Source organism: Zophobas morio, unplaced genomic scaffold, assembly GCF_036711695.1.
Source record: "Zophobas morio isolate AGI-343-1 ecotype UQ-CSIRO unplaced genomic scaffold, CSIRO_AGI_Zmor_V1 ptg000545l, whole genome shotgun sequence".
Classification (NCBI taxonomy): domain Eukaryota; kingdom Metazoa; phylum Arthropoda; class Insecta; order Coleoptera; family Tenebrionidae; genus Zophobas; species Zophobas morio.
In genome coordinates, this window is record NW_026972648.1 from 21643 (window position 1) to 37957 (window position 16315).

Below are 16315 nucleotides of genomic sequence, written 5' to 3' on the forward strand. Positions count from 1 at the left end.
GCCACCAAACACACTTAAAGCATGCAGAATCGACTCAGAATAGGAAAAGGAGACGTTTAGGTCAATTTTATGCATTCTGGCGTTCGTAGATACAAGAAAACTGTTAAAATTCTTCAGAAACGTCACTTTTGAAGTGTTTTCTTGTACTTTTAAGCCACTCAGATACCCTACGGGCTCGGAAAGTGCAACGAAACCATCAAATTTTAGCTAGAAACTGTATTTTTGTCGATTTTTATTGAATTTGAACTATATTGCAACATTTTTTGATGGTTCTGAGCCACCAAACACACTTAAAGCATGCAGAATCGATTCAGAATAGGAAAAGGAGACGTTTAGGTCAATTTTATGCATTCTGGCGTTCGTAGATACAAGAAAACTGTTAAAATTCTTCAGAAAAGTCACTTTTGAAGTGTTTTCTTGTACTTTTAAGCCACTCAGATACCCTACGGGCTCGGAAAGTGCAACGAAACCATCAAATTTTAGCTAGAAACTGTATTTTTGCCGATTTTTATTGAATTTGAACTATATTTCAACGTTTTTTGATGGTTCTGAGCCACCAAACACACTTAAAGCATGCAGAATCGACTCAGAATAGGAAAAGGAGACGTTTAGGTCAATTTTATGCATTCTGGCGTTCGTAGATACAAGAAAACTGTTAAAATTCTTCAGAAACGTCACTTTTGAAGTGTTTTCTTGTACTTTTAAGCCACTCAGATACCCTACGGGCTCGGAAAGTGCAACGAAACCATCAAATTTTAGCTAGAAACTGTATTTTTGTCGATTTTTATTGAATTTGAACTATATTTCAACGTTTTTTGATGGTTCTGAGCCACCAAACACACTTAAAGCATGCAGAATCGACTCAGAATAGGAAAAGGAGACGTTTAGGTCAATTTTATGCATTCTGGCGTTCGTAGATACAAGAAAACTGTTAAAATTCTTCAGAAACGTCACTTTTGAAGTGTTTTCTTGTACTTTTAAGCCACTCAGATACCCTGCGGGCTCGGAAAGTGCAACGAAACCATCAAATTTTAGCTAGAAACTGTATTTTTGTCGATTTTTATTGAATTTGAACTATATTTCAACGTTTTTTGATGGTTCTGAGCCACCAAACACACTTAAAGCATGCAGAATCGACTCAGAATAGGAAAAGGAGACGTTTAGGTCAATTTTATGCATTCTGGCGTTCGTAGATACAAGAAAACAGTTAAAATTCTTCAGAAACGTCACTTTTGAAGTGTTTTCTTGTACTCTTAAGCCACTCAGACACCCTACGGGCTCGGAAAGTGCAACGAAACCATCAAATTTTAGCTAGAAACTGTATTTTTGCCGATTTTTATTGAATTTGAACTATATTTCAACGTTTTTTGATGGTTCTGAGCCACCAAACACACTTAAAGCATGCAGAATCGACTCAGAATAGGAAAAGGAGACGTTTAGGTCAATTTTATGCATTCTGGCGTTCGTAGATCCAAGAAAACTGTTAAAATTCTTCAGAAACGTCACTTTTGAAGTGTTTTCTTGTACTTTTAAGCCACTCAGATACCCTACGGGCTCGGAAAGTGCAACGAAACCATCAAATTTTAGCTAGAAACTGTATTTTTGTCGATTTTTATTGAATTTGAACTATATTTCAACGTTTTTTGATGGTTCTGAGCCACCAAACACACTTAAAGCATGCAGAATCGACTCAGAATAGGAAAAGAAGACGTTTAGGTCAATTTTATGCATTCTGGCGTTCGTAGATACAAGAAAACTGTTAAAATTCTTCAGAAACGTCACTTTTGAAGTGTTTTCTTGTACTTTTAAGCCACTCAGATACCCTACGGGCTCGGAAAGTGCAACGAAACCATCAAATTTTAGCTAGAAACTGTATTTTTGTCGATTTTTATTGAATTTGAACTATATTTCAACGTTTTTTGATGGTTCTGAGCCACCAAACACACTTAAAGCATGCAGAATCGACTCAGAATAGGAAAAGGAGACGTTTAGGTCAATTTTATGCATTCTGGCGTTCGTAGATACAAGAAAACTGTTAAAATTCTTCAGAAAAGTCACTTTTGAAGTGTTTTCTTGTACTTTTAAGCCACTCAGATACCCTACGGGCTCGGAAAGTGCAACGAAACCATCAAATTTTAGCTAGAAACTGTATTTTTGTCGATTTTTATTGAATTTGAACTATATTTCAACGTTTTTTGATGGTTCTGAGCCACCAAACACACTTAAAGCATGCAGAATCGACTCAGAATAGGAAAAGGAGACGTTTAGGTCAATTTTATGCATTCTGGCGTTCGTAGATACAAGAAAACTGTTAAAATTCTTCAGAAACGTCACTTTTGAAGTGTTTTCTTGTACTTTTAAGCCACTCAGATACCCTACGGGCTCGGAAAGTGCAACGAAACCATCAAATTTTAGCTAGAAACTGTATTTTTGTCGATTTTTATTGAATTTGAACTATATTTCAATGTTTTTTGATGGTTCTGAGCCACCAAACACACTTAAAGCATGCAGAATCGACTCAGAATAGGAAAAGGAGACGTTTAGGTCAATTTGATGCATTCTGGCGTTCGTAGATACAAGAAAACTGTTAAAATTCTTCAGAAACGTCACTTTTGAAGTGTTTTCTTGTACTTTTAAGCCACTCAGATACCCTACGGGCTCGGAAAGTGCAACGAAACCATCAAATTTTAGCTAGAAACTGTATTTTTGTCGATTTTTATTGAATTTGAACTATATTTCAACGTTTTTTGATGGTTCTGAGCCACCAAACACACTTAAAGCATGCAGAATCGACTCAGAATAGGAAAAGGAGACGTTTAGGTCAATTTTATGCATTCTGGCGTTCGTAGATACAAGAAAACTGTTAAAATTCTTCAGAAACGTCACTTTTGAAGTGTTTTCTTGTACTTTTAAGCCACTCAGATACCCTACGGGCTCGGAAAGTTCAACGAAACCATCAAATTTTAGCTAGAAACTGTATTTTTGTCGATTTTTATTGAATTTGAACTATATTTCAACGTTTTTTGATGGTTCTGAGCCACCAAACACACTTAAAGCATGCAGAATCGACTCAGAATAGGAAAAGGAGACGTTTAGGTCAATTTTATGCATTCTGGCGTTCGTAGATACAAGAAAACTGTTAAATTCTTCAGAAACGTCACTTTTGAAGTGTTTTCTTGTACTTTTAAGCCACTCAGATACCCGACGGGCTCGGAAAGTGCAACGAAACCATCAAATTTTAGCTAGAAACTGTATTTTTGTCGATTTTTATTGAATTTGAACTATATTTCAACGTTTTTTGATGGTTCTGAGCCACCAAACACACTTAAAGCATGCAGAATCGACTCAGAATAGGAAAAGGAGACGTTTAGGTCAATTTTATGCATTCTGGCGTTCGTAGATACAAGAAAACTGTTAAAATTCTTCAGAAACGTCACTTTTGAAGTGTTTTCTTGTACTTTTAAGCCACTCAGATACCCTACGGGCTCAGAAAGTGCAACGAAACCATCAAATTTTAGCTAGAAACTGTATTTTTGTCGATTTTTATTGAATTTGAACTATATTTCAACGTTTTTTGATGGTTCTGAGCCACCAAACACACTTAAAGCATGCAGAATCGACTCAGAATAGGAAAAGGAGACGTTTAGGTCAATTTTATGCATTCTGGCGTTCGTAGATACAAGAAAACTGTTAAAATTCTTCAGAAACGTCACTTTTGAAGTGTTTTCTTGTACTTTTAAGCCACTCAGATACCCGACGGGCTCGGAAAGTGCAACGAAACCGTCAAATTTTAGCTAGAAACTGTATTTTTGTCGATTTTTATTGAATTTGAACTATATTTCAACGCTTTTTGATGGTTCTGAGCCACCAAACACACTTAAAGCATGCAGAATCGACTCAGAATAGGAAAAGGAGACGTTTAGGTCAATTTTATGCATTCTGGCATTCGTAGATACAAGAAAACTGTTAAAATTCTTCAGAAACGTCACTTTTGAAGTGTTTTCTTGTACTTTTAAGCCACTCAGATACCCTACGGGCTCGGAAAGTGCAACGAAACCATCAAATTTTAGCTAGAAACTGTATTTTTGTCGATTTTTATTTAATTTGAACTATATTTCAACGTTTTTTGATGGTTCTGAGCCACCAAACACACTTAAAGCATGCAGAATCGACTGAGAATAGGAAAAGGAGACGTTTAGGTCAATTTTATGCATTCTGGCGTTCGTAGATACAAGAAAACTGTTAAAATTCTTCAGAAACGTCACTTTTGAAGTGTTTTCTTGTACTTTTAAGCCACTCTGATACCTTACGGGCTCGGAAAGTGCAACGAAACCATCAAATTTTAGCTAGAAACTGTATTTTTGTCGATTTTTATTGAATTTGAACTATATTTCAACGATTTTTGATGGTTCTGAGCCACCAAACACACTTAAAGCATGCAGAATCGACTCAGAATAGGAAAAGGAGACGTTTAGGTCAATTTTATGCGTTCTGGCGTTCGTAGATACAAGAAAACTGTAAAAATTCTTCAGAAACGTCACTTTTGAAGTGTTTTCTTGTAATTTTAAGCCACTCAGATACCCTACGGGCTCGGAAAGTGCAACGAAACCATCAAATTTTAGCTAGAAACTGTATTTTTGTCGATTTTTATTGAATTTGAACTATATTTCAACGTTTTTTGATGATTCTGAGCCACCAAACACACTTAAAGCATGCAGAATCGACTCAGAATAGGAAAAGGAGACGTTTAGGTCAATTTTATGCATTCTGGCGTTCGTAGATACAAGAAAACTGTTAAAATTCTTCAGAAACTTCACTTTTGAAGTGTTTTATTGTACTTTTAAGCCACTCAGATACCCTACGGGCTCGGAAAGTGCAACGAAACCATCAAATTTTAGCTAGAAACTGTATTTTTGTCGATTTTTATTGAATTTGAACCATATTTCAAGGTTTTTTGATGGTTCTGAGCCACCAAACACACTTAAAGCATGCAGAATCGACTCAGAATAGGAAAAGGAGACTTTTAGGTCAATTTTATGCATTCTGGCGTTCGTAGATACAAGAAAACTGTTAAAATTCATCAGAAACGTCACTTTTGAAGTGTTTTCTTGTACTTTTAAGCCACTCAGATACCCTACGGGCTCGGAAAGTGCAACGAAACCATCAAATTTTAGCTAGAAACTGTATTTTTGTCGATTTTTATTGAATTTGAACTATATTTCAACGTTTTTTGATGGTTCTGAGCCTCCAAACACACTTAAAGCATGCAGAATCGACTCAGAATAGGAAAAGGAGACGTTTAGGTCAATTTTATGCATTCTGGCATTCGTAGATACAAGAAAACTGTTAAAATTCTTCAGAAACGTCACTTTTGAAGTGTTTTCTTGTACTTTTAAGCCACTCAGATACCCAACGGGCTCGGAAAGTGCAACGAAACCATCAAATTTTAGCTAGAAACTGTATTTTTGTCGATTTTTATTGAATTTGAACTATATTTCAACGTTTTTTGATGGTTCTGAGCCACCAAACACACTTAAAGCATGCAGAATCGACTCAGAATAGGAAAAGGAGACGTTTAGGTCAATTTTATGCATTCTGGCGTTCGTAGATACAAGAAAACTGTTAAAATTCTTCAGAAACGTCACTTTTGAAGTGTTTTCTTGTACTTTTAAGCCACTCAGATACCCTACGGGCTCGGAAAGTGCAACGAAACCATCAAATTTTAGCTAGAAACTGTATTTTTGTCGATTTTTATTGAATTTGAACTATATTTCAACGTTTTTTGATGGCTCTGAGCCACCAAACACACATAAAGCATGCAGAATCGACTCAGAATAGGAAAAGGAGACGTTTAGGTCAATTTTATGCATTCTGGCGTTCGTAGATACAAGAAAACTGTTAAAATTCTTCAGAAACGTCACTTTTGAAGTGTTTTCTTGTACTTTTAAGCCACTCAGATACCCTACGGGCTCGGAAAGTGCAACGAAACCATCAAATTTTAGCTAGAAACTGTATTTTTGTCGATTTTTATTGAATTTGAACTATATTTCAACGTTTTTTGATGGCTCTGAGCCACCAAACACACATAAAGCATGCAGAATCGACTCAGAATAGGAAAAGGAGACGTTTAGGTCAATTTTATGCATTCTGGCGTTCGTAGATACAAGAAAACTGTTAAAATTCTTCAGAAACGTCACTTTTGAAGTGTTTTCTTGTACTTTTAAGCCACTCAGATACCCTACGGGCTCGGAAAGTGCAACGAAACCATCAAATTTTAGCTAGAAACTGTATTTTTGTCGATTTTTATTGAATTTGAACTATATTTCAACGTTTTTTGATGGTTCTGAGCCACCAAACACACTTAAAGCATGCAGAATCGACTCAGAATAGGAAAAGGAGACGTTTAGGTCAATTTTATGCATTCTGGCGTTCGTAGATACAAGAAAACTGTTAAAATTCTTCAGAAACGTCACTTTTGAAGTGTTTTCTTGTCCTTTTAAGCCACTCAGATACCCTACGGGCTCGGAAAGTGCAACGAAACCATCAAATTTTAGCTAGAAACTGTATTTTTGTCGATTTTTATTGAATTTGAACTATATTTCAACGTTTTTTGATGGCTCTGAGCCACCAAACACACATAAAGCATGCAGAATCGACTCAGAATAGGAAAAGGAGACGTTTAGGTCAATTTTATGCATTCTGGCGTTCGTAGATACAAGAAAACTGTTAAAATTCTTCAGAAACGTCACTTTTGAAGTGTTTTCTTGTACTTTTAAGCCACTCAGATACCCTACGGGCTCGGAAAGTGCAACGAAACCATCAAATTTTAGCTAGAAACTGTATTTTTGTCGATTTTTATTGAATTTGAACTATATTTCAACGTTTTTTGATGGTTCTGAGCCACCAAACACACTTAAAGCATGCAGAATCGACTCAGAATAGGAAAAGGAGACGTTTAGGTCAATTTTATGCATTCTGGCGTTCGTAGATACAAGAAAACTGTTAAAATTCTTCAGAAACGTCACTTTTGAAGTGTTTTCTTGTCCTTTTAAGCCACTCAGATACCCTACGGGCTCGGAAAGTGCAACGAAACCATCAAATTTTAGCTAGAAACTGTATTTTTGTCGATTTTTATTGAATTTGAACTATATTTCAACGTTTTTTGATGGCTCTGAGCCACCAAACACACATAAAGCATGCAGAATCGACTCAGAATAGGAAAAGGAGACGTTTAGGTCAATTTTATGCATTCTGGCGTTCGTAGATACAAGAAAACTGTTAAAATTCTTCAGAAACGTCACTTTTGAAGTGTTTTCTTGTACTTTTAAGCCACTCAGATACCCTACGGGCTCGGAAAGTGCAACGAAACCATCAAATTTTAGCTAGGAACTGTATTTTTGTCGATTTTTATTGAATTTGAACTATATTTCAACGTTTTTTGATGGTTCTGAGCCACCAAACACACTTAAAGCATGCAGAATCGACTCAGAATAGAAAAGGAGACGTTTAGGTCAATTTTATGCATTCTGGCGTTCGTAGATACAAGAAAACTGTTAAAATTCTACAGAAACGTCACTTTTGAAGTGTTTTCTTGTACTTTTAAGCCACTCAGATACCCTACGGTCTCGGAAAGTGCAACGAAACCATCAAATTTTAGCTAGAAAATGTATTTTTGTCGATTTTTATTGAATTTGAACTATATTTCAACGTTTTTTGATGGTTCTGAGCCACCAAACACACTTAAAGCATGCAGAATCGACTCAGAATAGGAAAAGGAGACGTTTAGGTCAATTTTATGCATTCTGGCGTTCGTAGATACAAGAAAACTGTTAAAATTCTTCAGAAACGTCACTTTTGAAGTGTTTTCTTGTACTTTTAAGCCACTCAGATACCCTACGGGCTCGGAAAGTGCAACGAAACCATCAAATTTAAGCTAGAAACTGTATTTTTGTCGATTTTTATTGAATTTGAACTATATTTCAACGTTTTTTGATGGTTCTTAGCCACCAAACACACTTAAAGCATGCAGAATCGACTCAGAATAGGAAAAGGAGACGTTTAGGTCAATTTTATGCATTCTGGCGTTCGTAGATACAAGAAAACTGTTAAAATTCTTCAGAAACGTCACTTTTGAAGTGTTTTCTTGTACTTTTAAGCCACTCAGATAACCTACGGGCTCGGAAAGTGCAACGAAACCATCAAATTTTAGCTAGAAACTGTATTTTTGTCGATTTTTATTGAATTTGAACTATATTTCAACGTTTTTTGATGGTTCTGAGCCACCAAACACACTTAAAGCATGCAGAATCGACTCAGAATAGGAAAAGGAGACGTTTAGGTCAATTTTATGCATTCTGGCGTTCGTAGATACAAGAAAACTGTTAAAATTCTTCAGAAACGTCACTTTTGAAGTGTTTTCTTGTACTTTTAAGCCACTCAGATACCCTACGGGCTCGGAAAGTGCAACGAAACCATCAAATTTTAGCTAGAAACTGTATTTTTGTCGATTTTTATTGAATTTGAACTATATTTCAACGTTTTTTGATGGTTCTGAGCCACCAAACACACTTAAAGCATGCAGAATCGACTCAGAATAGGAAAAGGAGACGTTTAGGTCAATTTTATGCATTCTGGCGTTCGTAGATACAAGAAAACTGTTAAAATTCTTCAGAAACATCACTTTTGAAGTGTTTTCTTGTACTTTTAAGCCACTCAGATACCCTACGGGCTCGGAAAGTGCAACGAAACCATCAAATTTTAGCTAGAAACTGTATTTTTGTCGATTTTTATTGAATTTGAACTATATTTCAACGTTTTTTGATGGTTCTGAGCCACCAAACACACTTAAAGCATGCAGAATCGACTCAGAATAGGAAAAGGAGACGTTTAGGTCAATTTTATGCATTCTGGCGTTCGTAGATACAAGAAAACTGTTAAAATTCTTCAGAAACGTCACTTTTGAAGTGTTTTCTTGTACTTTTAAGCCACTCAGATACCCTACGGGCTCGGAAAGTGCAACGAAACCATCAAATTTTAGCTAGAAACTGTATTTTTGTCGATTTTTATTGAATTTGAACTATATTTCAACGTTTTTTGATGGTTCTGAGCCACCAAACACACTTAAAGCATGCAGAATCGACTCAGAATAGGAAAAGGAGACGTTTAGGTCAATTTTATGCATTCTGGCGTTCGTAGATACAAGAAAACTGTTAAAATTCTTCAGAAACGTCACTTTTGAAGTGTTTTCTTGTACTTTTAAGCCACTCAGATACCCTACGGGCTCGGAAAGTGCAACGAAACCATCAAATTTTAGCTAGAAACTGTATTTTTGTCGATTTTTATTGAATTTGAACTATATTTCAACGTTTTTTGATGGTTCTGGGCCACCAAACACACTTAAAGCATGCAGAATCGACTCAGAATAAGAAAAGGAGACGTTTAGGTCAATTTTATGCATTCTGGCGTTCGTAGATACAAGAAAACTGTTAAAATTCTTCAGAAACGTCACTTTTGAAGTGTTTTCTTGTACTTTTAAGCCACTCAGATACCCTATGGGCTCGGAAAGTGCAACGAAACCATAAAATTTTAGCTAGAAACTGTATTTTTGTCGATTTTTATTGAATTTGAACTATATTTCAACGTTTTTTGATGGTTCTGAGCCACCAAACACACTTAAAGCATGCAGAATCGACTCAAAATAGGAAAAGGAGACGTTTAGGTCAATTTTATGCATTCTGGCGTTCGTAGATACAAGAAAACTGTTAAAATTCTTCAGAAACGTCACTTTTGAAGTGTTTTCTTGTACTTTTAAGCCACTCAGATACCCTACGGGCTCGGAAAGTGCAACGAAACCATCAAATTTTAGCTAGAAACTGTATTTTTGTCGATTTTTATTGAATTTGAACTATATTTCAACGTTTTTTGATGGTTCTGAGCCACCAAACACACTTAAAGCATGCAGAATCGACTCAGAATAGGAAAAGGAGACGTTTAGGTTAATTTTATGCATTCTGGCGTTCGTAGATACAAGAAAACTGTTAAAATTCTTCAGAAACGTCACTTTTGAAGTGTTTTCTTGTAATTTTAAGCCACTCAGAAACCCTACGGGCTCGGAAAGTGCAACGAAACCATCAAATTTAAGCTAGAAACTGTATTTTTGTCGATTTTTATTGAATTTGAACTATATTTCAAAGTTTTTTGATGGTTCTTAGCCACCAAACACACTTAAAGCATGCAGAATCGACTCAGAATAGGAAAAGGAGACGTTTAGGTCAATTTTATGCATTCTGGCGTTCGTAGATACAAGAAAACTGTTAAAATTATTCAGAAACGTCACTTTTAAAGTGTTTTCTTGTACTTTTAAGCCACTCAGGTACCCTACGGGCTCGGAAAGTGCAACGAAACCATCAAATTTTAGCTAGAAACTGTATTTTTGTCGATTTTTATTGAATTTGAACTATATTTCAACGTTTTTTGATGGTTCTGAGCCACCAAACACACTTAAAGCATGCAGAATCGACTCAGAATAGGAAAAGGAGACGTTTAGGTCAACTTTATGCATTCTGGCTTTCGTAGATACAAGAAAACTGTTAAAATTCTTCAGAAACGTCACTTTTGAAGTGTTTTCTTGTACTTTTAATCAACTCAGATACCCTACGGGCTCGGAAAGTGCAACGAAACCATCAAATTTTAGCTAGAAACTGTATTTTTGTCGATTTTTATTGAACTTGAACTATATTTCAATGTTTTTTGATGGTTCTGAGCCACCAAACACACTTAAAGCATGCAGAATCGACTCAGAATAGGAAAAGGAGACGTTTAGGTCAATTTTATGCATTCTGGCGTTCGTAGATACAAGAAAACTGTTAAAAATTCTTCAGAAACGTCACTTTTGAAGTGTTTTCTTGTACTTTTAAGCCACTCAGATACCCTACGGGCTCGGAAAGTGCAACGAAACCATCAAATTTTAGCTAGAAACTGTATTTTTGTCGATTTTTATTGAATTTGAACTATATTTCAACGTTTTTTGATGGTTCTGAGCCACCAAACACACTTAAAGCATGCAGAATCGACTCAGAATTGGAAAAGGAGACGTTTAGGTCAATTTTATGCATTCTGGCGTTCGTAGATACAAGAAAACTGTTAAAATTCATCAGAAACGTCACTTTTGAAGTATTTTCTTGTACTTTTAAGCCACTCAGATACCCTACGGGCTCGGAAAGTGCAACGAAACCATCAAATTTTAGCTAGAAACTGTATTTTTGTCGATTTTTATTGAATTTGAACTATATTTCAACGTTTTTTGATGGTTCTGAGCCTCCAAACACACTTAAAGCATGCAGAATCGACTCAGAATAGGAAAAGGAGACGTTTAGGTCAATTTTATGCATTCTGGCGTTCGTAGATACAAGAAAACTGTTAAAATTCTTCAGAAACGTCACTTTTGAAGTGTTTTCTTGTACTTTTAAGCCACTCAGATACCCTACGGGCTCGGAAAGTGCAACGAAACCATCAAATTTTAGCTAGAAACTGTATTTTTGTCGATTTTTATTGAATTTGAACTATATTTCAACGTTTTTTGATGGTTCTGAGCCACCAAACACACTTAAAGCATGCAGAATCGACTCAGAATAGGAAAAGGAGACGTTTAGGTCAATTTTATGCATTCTGGCGTTCGTAGATACAAGAAAACTGTTAAAATTCTTCAGAAACGTCACTTTTGAAGTGTTTTCTTGTACTTTTAAGCCACTCAGATAACCTACGGGCTCGGAAAGTGCAACGAAACCATCAAATTTTAGCTAGAAACTGTATTTTTGTCGATTTTTATTGAATTTGAACTATATTTCAACGTTTTTTGATGGTTCTGAGCCACCAAACACACTTAAAGCATGCCGAATCGACTCAGAATAGGAGGAAAAGGAGACGTTTAGGTCAATTTTATGCATTCTGGCGTTCGTAGATACAAGAAAACTGTTAAAATTCTTCAGAAACGTCACTTTTGAAGTGTTTTCTTGTACTTTTAAGCCACTCAGATACCCTACGGGCTCGGAAAGTGCAACGAAACCATCAAATTTTAGCTAGAAACTGTATTTTTGTCGATTTTTATTGAATTTGAACTATATTTCAACGTTTTTTGATGGTTCTGAGCCACCAAACACACTTAAAGCATGCAGAATCGACTCAGAATAGGAAAAGGAGACGTTTAGGTCAATTTTATGCATTCTGGCGTTCGTAGATACAAGAAAACTGTTAAAATTCTTCAGAAACATCACTTTTGAAGTGTTTTCTTGTACTTTTTAAGCCACTCAGATACCCTACGGGCTCGGAAAGTGCAACGAAACCATCAAATTTTAGCTAGAAACTGTATTTTTGTCGATTTTTATTGAATTTGAACTATATTTCAACGTTTTTTGATGGTTCTGAGCCACCAAACACACTTAAAGCATGCAGAATCGACTCAGAATAGGAAAAGGAGACGTTTAGGTTAATTTTATGCATTCTGGCGTTCGTAGATACAAGAAAACTGTTAAAATTCTTCAGAAACGTCACTTTTGAAGTGTTTTCTTGTAATTTTAAGCCACTCAGAAACCCTACGGGCTCGGAAAGTGCAACGAAACCATCAAATTTAAGCTAGAAACTGTATTTTTGTCGATGTTTATTGAATTTGAACTATATTTCAAAGTTTTTTGATGGTTCTTAGCCACCAAACACACTTAAAGCATGCAGAAAAAAAAGATGGCGACGGCGACAGGCTGCTCGTCAGGTACTTCTAACTTCTCAGTCTGCAAAAAGTGCAAATCAAAAGTAGTGACAGCCATTAAGTGTGTGAACTGTAGTAATGTATATCATTCAAGTTGTGCTAAGTTGGTGCCGTCTGTAAGACATGTGGATGTTGAAAATAAAATCCTTGTTTGTTGCGACGCTGTCGCACTCAGCGCAGATGAGGACGACGCTTTCTTTGATGCCGTAAATGCCATAGCTGGACAAGAGAAAAAAATAGATGTTGCTATATTTAATTACATTGTGAAGCAAAAAGACATTTTAATTAATGAACTGAGGGAACAAATAAGATCTCTTAGAGAAAGTGACGGTGCTAAAAAAGGTGATAACAACATAGATAATCAGGGTGCTCCAGCCTTGGAGAAGAGAGATATAAAACATCAGTCTCTCCACAAAAACGTTAAGAAGAACAAACAAAATGATAGTGCAAAAACTTCGAAATCAATCAGTTTGAATGTAAATAATAATACTGACATGAATTCCGTCAACGAATCAACCAAACCAGATGAAAGAGGGCAAAATGATACAAGCGTGGTCCCTAAGCAGGACGAATGGCAAACTAGCAAACACCGGAATTCACGTAAGAGGCAACGGGTGATAGTAGGCGAAAGTGAAGAAAACGCAAATGGGGTGGCAACGCTACAGACCGTTCCGAAATTCATCGATCTGCACGTGTACCGACTCCATCCATCTACGACAGAAGCGGACGTAATCGGCTATTTGAAACCGATGTTCAAAGAAGTGCTGTGTGAGACCTTACCATCAAAACATCCTCTACAGTATTCGTCTTTTAAGGTTTCTTTGTATAGTTATAATTTTTCTAAGGCTATGGACTCTACCATATGGCCGAAAGGGGCATGCATTGATAAGTTTTTTCAGTGGAAGAAGAAGAATCAGCCTACTCAGAAGTAATTTTTGCTCCAGAAGTCATGTTATTAAATGTTCAAAGTCTGAATCCTAACAAGAGCCGACTTTTGGAGGTTGAACTTTCTAAATGCAGGAGTGTAAAAATTCTTTGTCTGACGGAAACATGGTCAAATTCGGCCTCGATAAACAGTAATAGTATCGATGAATTTAAATTGGTAAGTCACTATAATCGCCTCTCTTCGAGGGGTGGAGGTGTCGCTATTTGGTTAAAGATGGACATGTGTTGGGAAAAAATTTCGTTGAATGCGTTCTGCGTAGATAAACACATCGAACTATGTGCTGTCAAACTCTTACAAAATAACACTTCAGTTATTGTAATAACTTGTTATAGATCTCCAGATGGAGATCTTAAGACATTTATGGACAATCTAAACGATGCGCTAAATTCAACTTTCAAACCTTACAATAAAATCATTTTGTGCGGTGATTTTAATATAAATTCGTTTATAGAATGTAATGATTACGACATCTTATGTAGTTTATTAAAATCGTATGGGTTAGCTGATAAAGTCTGGTGGCCAACTCGTGTTACTCAATCAACTGTTTCTATTATTGATCATGCTTTCACTAACATTGAGAACGGAACATGTTATGTTTTCGACAATATTGTTTCAGATCACAGGACAGTTTATTATGAAACTGATATTTTTAAAATTACCCCTAAAACAAATAATAAGGTCTATGAGTTAAAGAGAATTTTTAGAAATGCTGATATTCAAAAATTCCTCTGTCGGTTGGTAAATCAAGATTGGGATGGTTTGTACTGTTTGAATGATTTAAATGATGCATTTGATTACTTTTATGGAATCTTTCGGAGTCATTTCGAGGACCAATTCCCACTTAAAATGCGTACAACTAAGACAGATACGTATAGTAGGAGGTGGATAAACTCAGAAATTTTAACATCAAGTATTAAGCTAAAAGATCTGTACATTATGAAAAGTAACTACCCTCAGCTATCCTGCATTTATAAACAAGCTAAACTTATTCATTTAAAATTGGTTAGAAATAGTAAAAGGAGATTTTTTCAAAACAAAATTTTTACATCCGATAACCCTAACAAAACTTTATGGAAAATTATTTCAGAATTAACACACAACGAACCAGAGATCTCTAATAACATCGAAATTTCAGTAAAAGATACTCTTTTAAATGATCCATCTTTAGTTGCAGATAGCTTCAACGAGTTCTTCAAGCAAGCCCCTAAAGATCTCATAAAAAATATTTCAGTGAGGAATAATACACCAGCCGATAGTCATAATATTGATGGTGTTAATCAAACTTTATTTCTTCATCCGTATGTGGAGGAAGAGTTGCTTTCTCTTGTGAAAAATAAAATAAAACCTAAATGGTCGGCCGGACCAGACGATATTCCGCCAGCCATAATTAAAAAAGTACTCTCTGCAATTATAACTCCTCTAACGTACCTTATAAATTTGTCGTTTGAAAAGGGTCAGTTCCCGGAATTACTAAAAACATCAAAAATTATTCCCATACATAAGAAAAAAGATAAGGCTTGCATGGAGAACTACCGTCCTGTTGCAATTAGCTCTAGTTTTTCAAAAATTTTTGAACAAGCATTTTTGTGTCGCTTACAAAAATTTTTAGACAATCATAATGTACTTAGTAAATACCAGCATGGTTTTCGTAATAATCTTTCCACAAATACTGCCATGATTGATTTGTATAACAATGTTGTTTCAAAAATAGAGGCGGGAGAGTGTCCTGTTGGGATCTTTTGTGATCTCAGCAGGGCATTCGACTGCGTAAATCATAATCTGTTGATAACCAAATTATTCTCTTATGGATGTAGAGGTAATAGCTTGGATTGGGTAGTATCCTACCTCGAGAACAGGCATCAGTACGTTGTAATTCCGAATACCAATAAAGAAAATTTTAAAAATCAAATCAGTTCTAACATAATTGACATAGATGTAGGTGTGCCCCAGGGATCAGTTCTGGGACCCATTCTCTTCCTTCTTTACGTAAACGACATTGAAAGCATCTTTAAAAATGTATCACCTGTTTTATATGCTGATGACACGTCGATTATAATTTCAGATCGCAATGAAGTTCAATTAGAAAGAGAGGTTAATATTTTAATGACGAATCTCCAATCCTGGTTTTCCACCAACAACATTTATATAAACTCTGAAAAAACACAAGTTATAAGATTTCGTAATCGCCAAAACACCTGTAAGTATATAGATCTCAAATGTTCAAATCTACAGCATAACACTGTCGACACCATAAAATTTCTAGGTCTTATGGTAGATACAAACCTCAACTTTAAGTCACATGCCAAAATACTGGTTCCAAAATTAAACTCACTGTGTTATCTTCTAAGAAATTTAAAGATAATTTTAAATATTGATCAATTAGTTAATATATACCATGCTCATGTGGAATCCAGAATTAGGTATGGTATTTGTTTATGGGGTGGGTCACCAAGCGCAGCCAATGTGTTTATTAGTCAAAAACGTGCCATCAGAACAATTGCCGGTGCAAGTAAACATACAAGCTGCAAAAGCCTTTTTAAAAAATTAAATATATTGACTCTTCCGTCATTATACATATTTGAAATGAGTGTTCACATTTATAAAAACCG

The 16315-nt window shown here is 35.6% G+C and overlaps 1 protein-coding gene across 1 annotated transcript; it reads left to right on the top strand.

Moving 5' to 3' along the window:
• Window positions 1-12735: 12735 nt before the first annotated feature.
• Window positions 12736-15856, top strand: LOC135121270 (uncharacterized). Its single transcript, XM_064045587.1, has 3 exons — window positions 12736-13575; window positions 13660-13862; window positions 15769-15856. Exons 1-2 carry the CDS (start codon window positions 12736-12738, stop codon window positions 13690-13692), a joined length of 873 nt encoding a protein of 290 aa, XP_063901657.1. The 3' UTR covers window positions 13693-13862; window positions 15769-15856.
• Window positions 15857-16315: the final 459 nt, after the last annotated feature.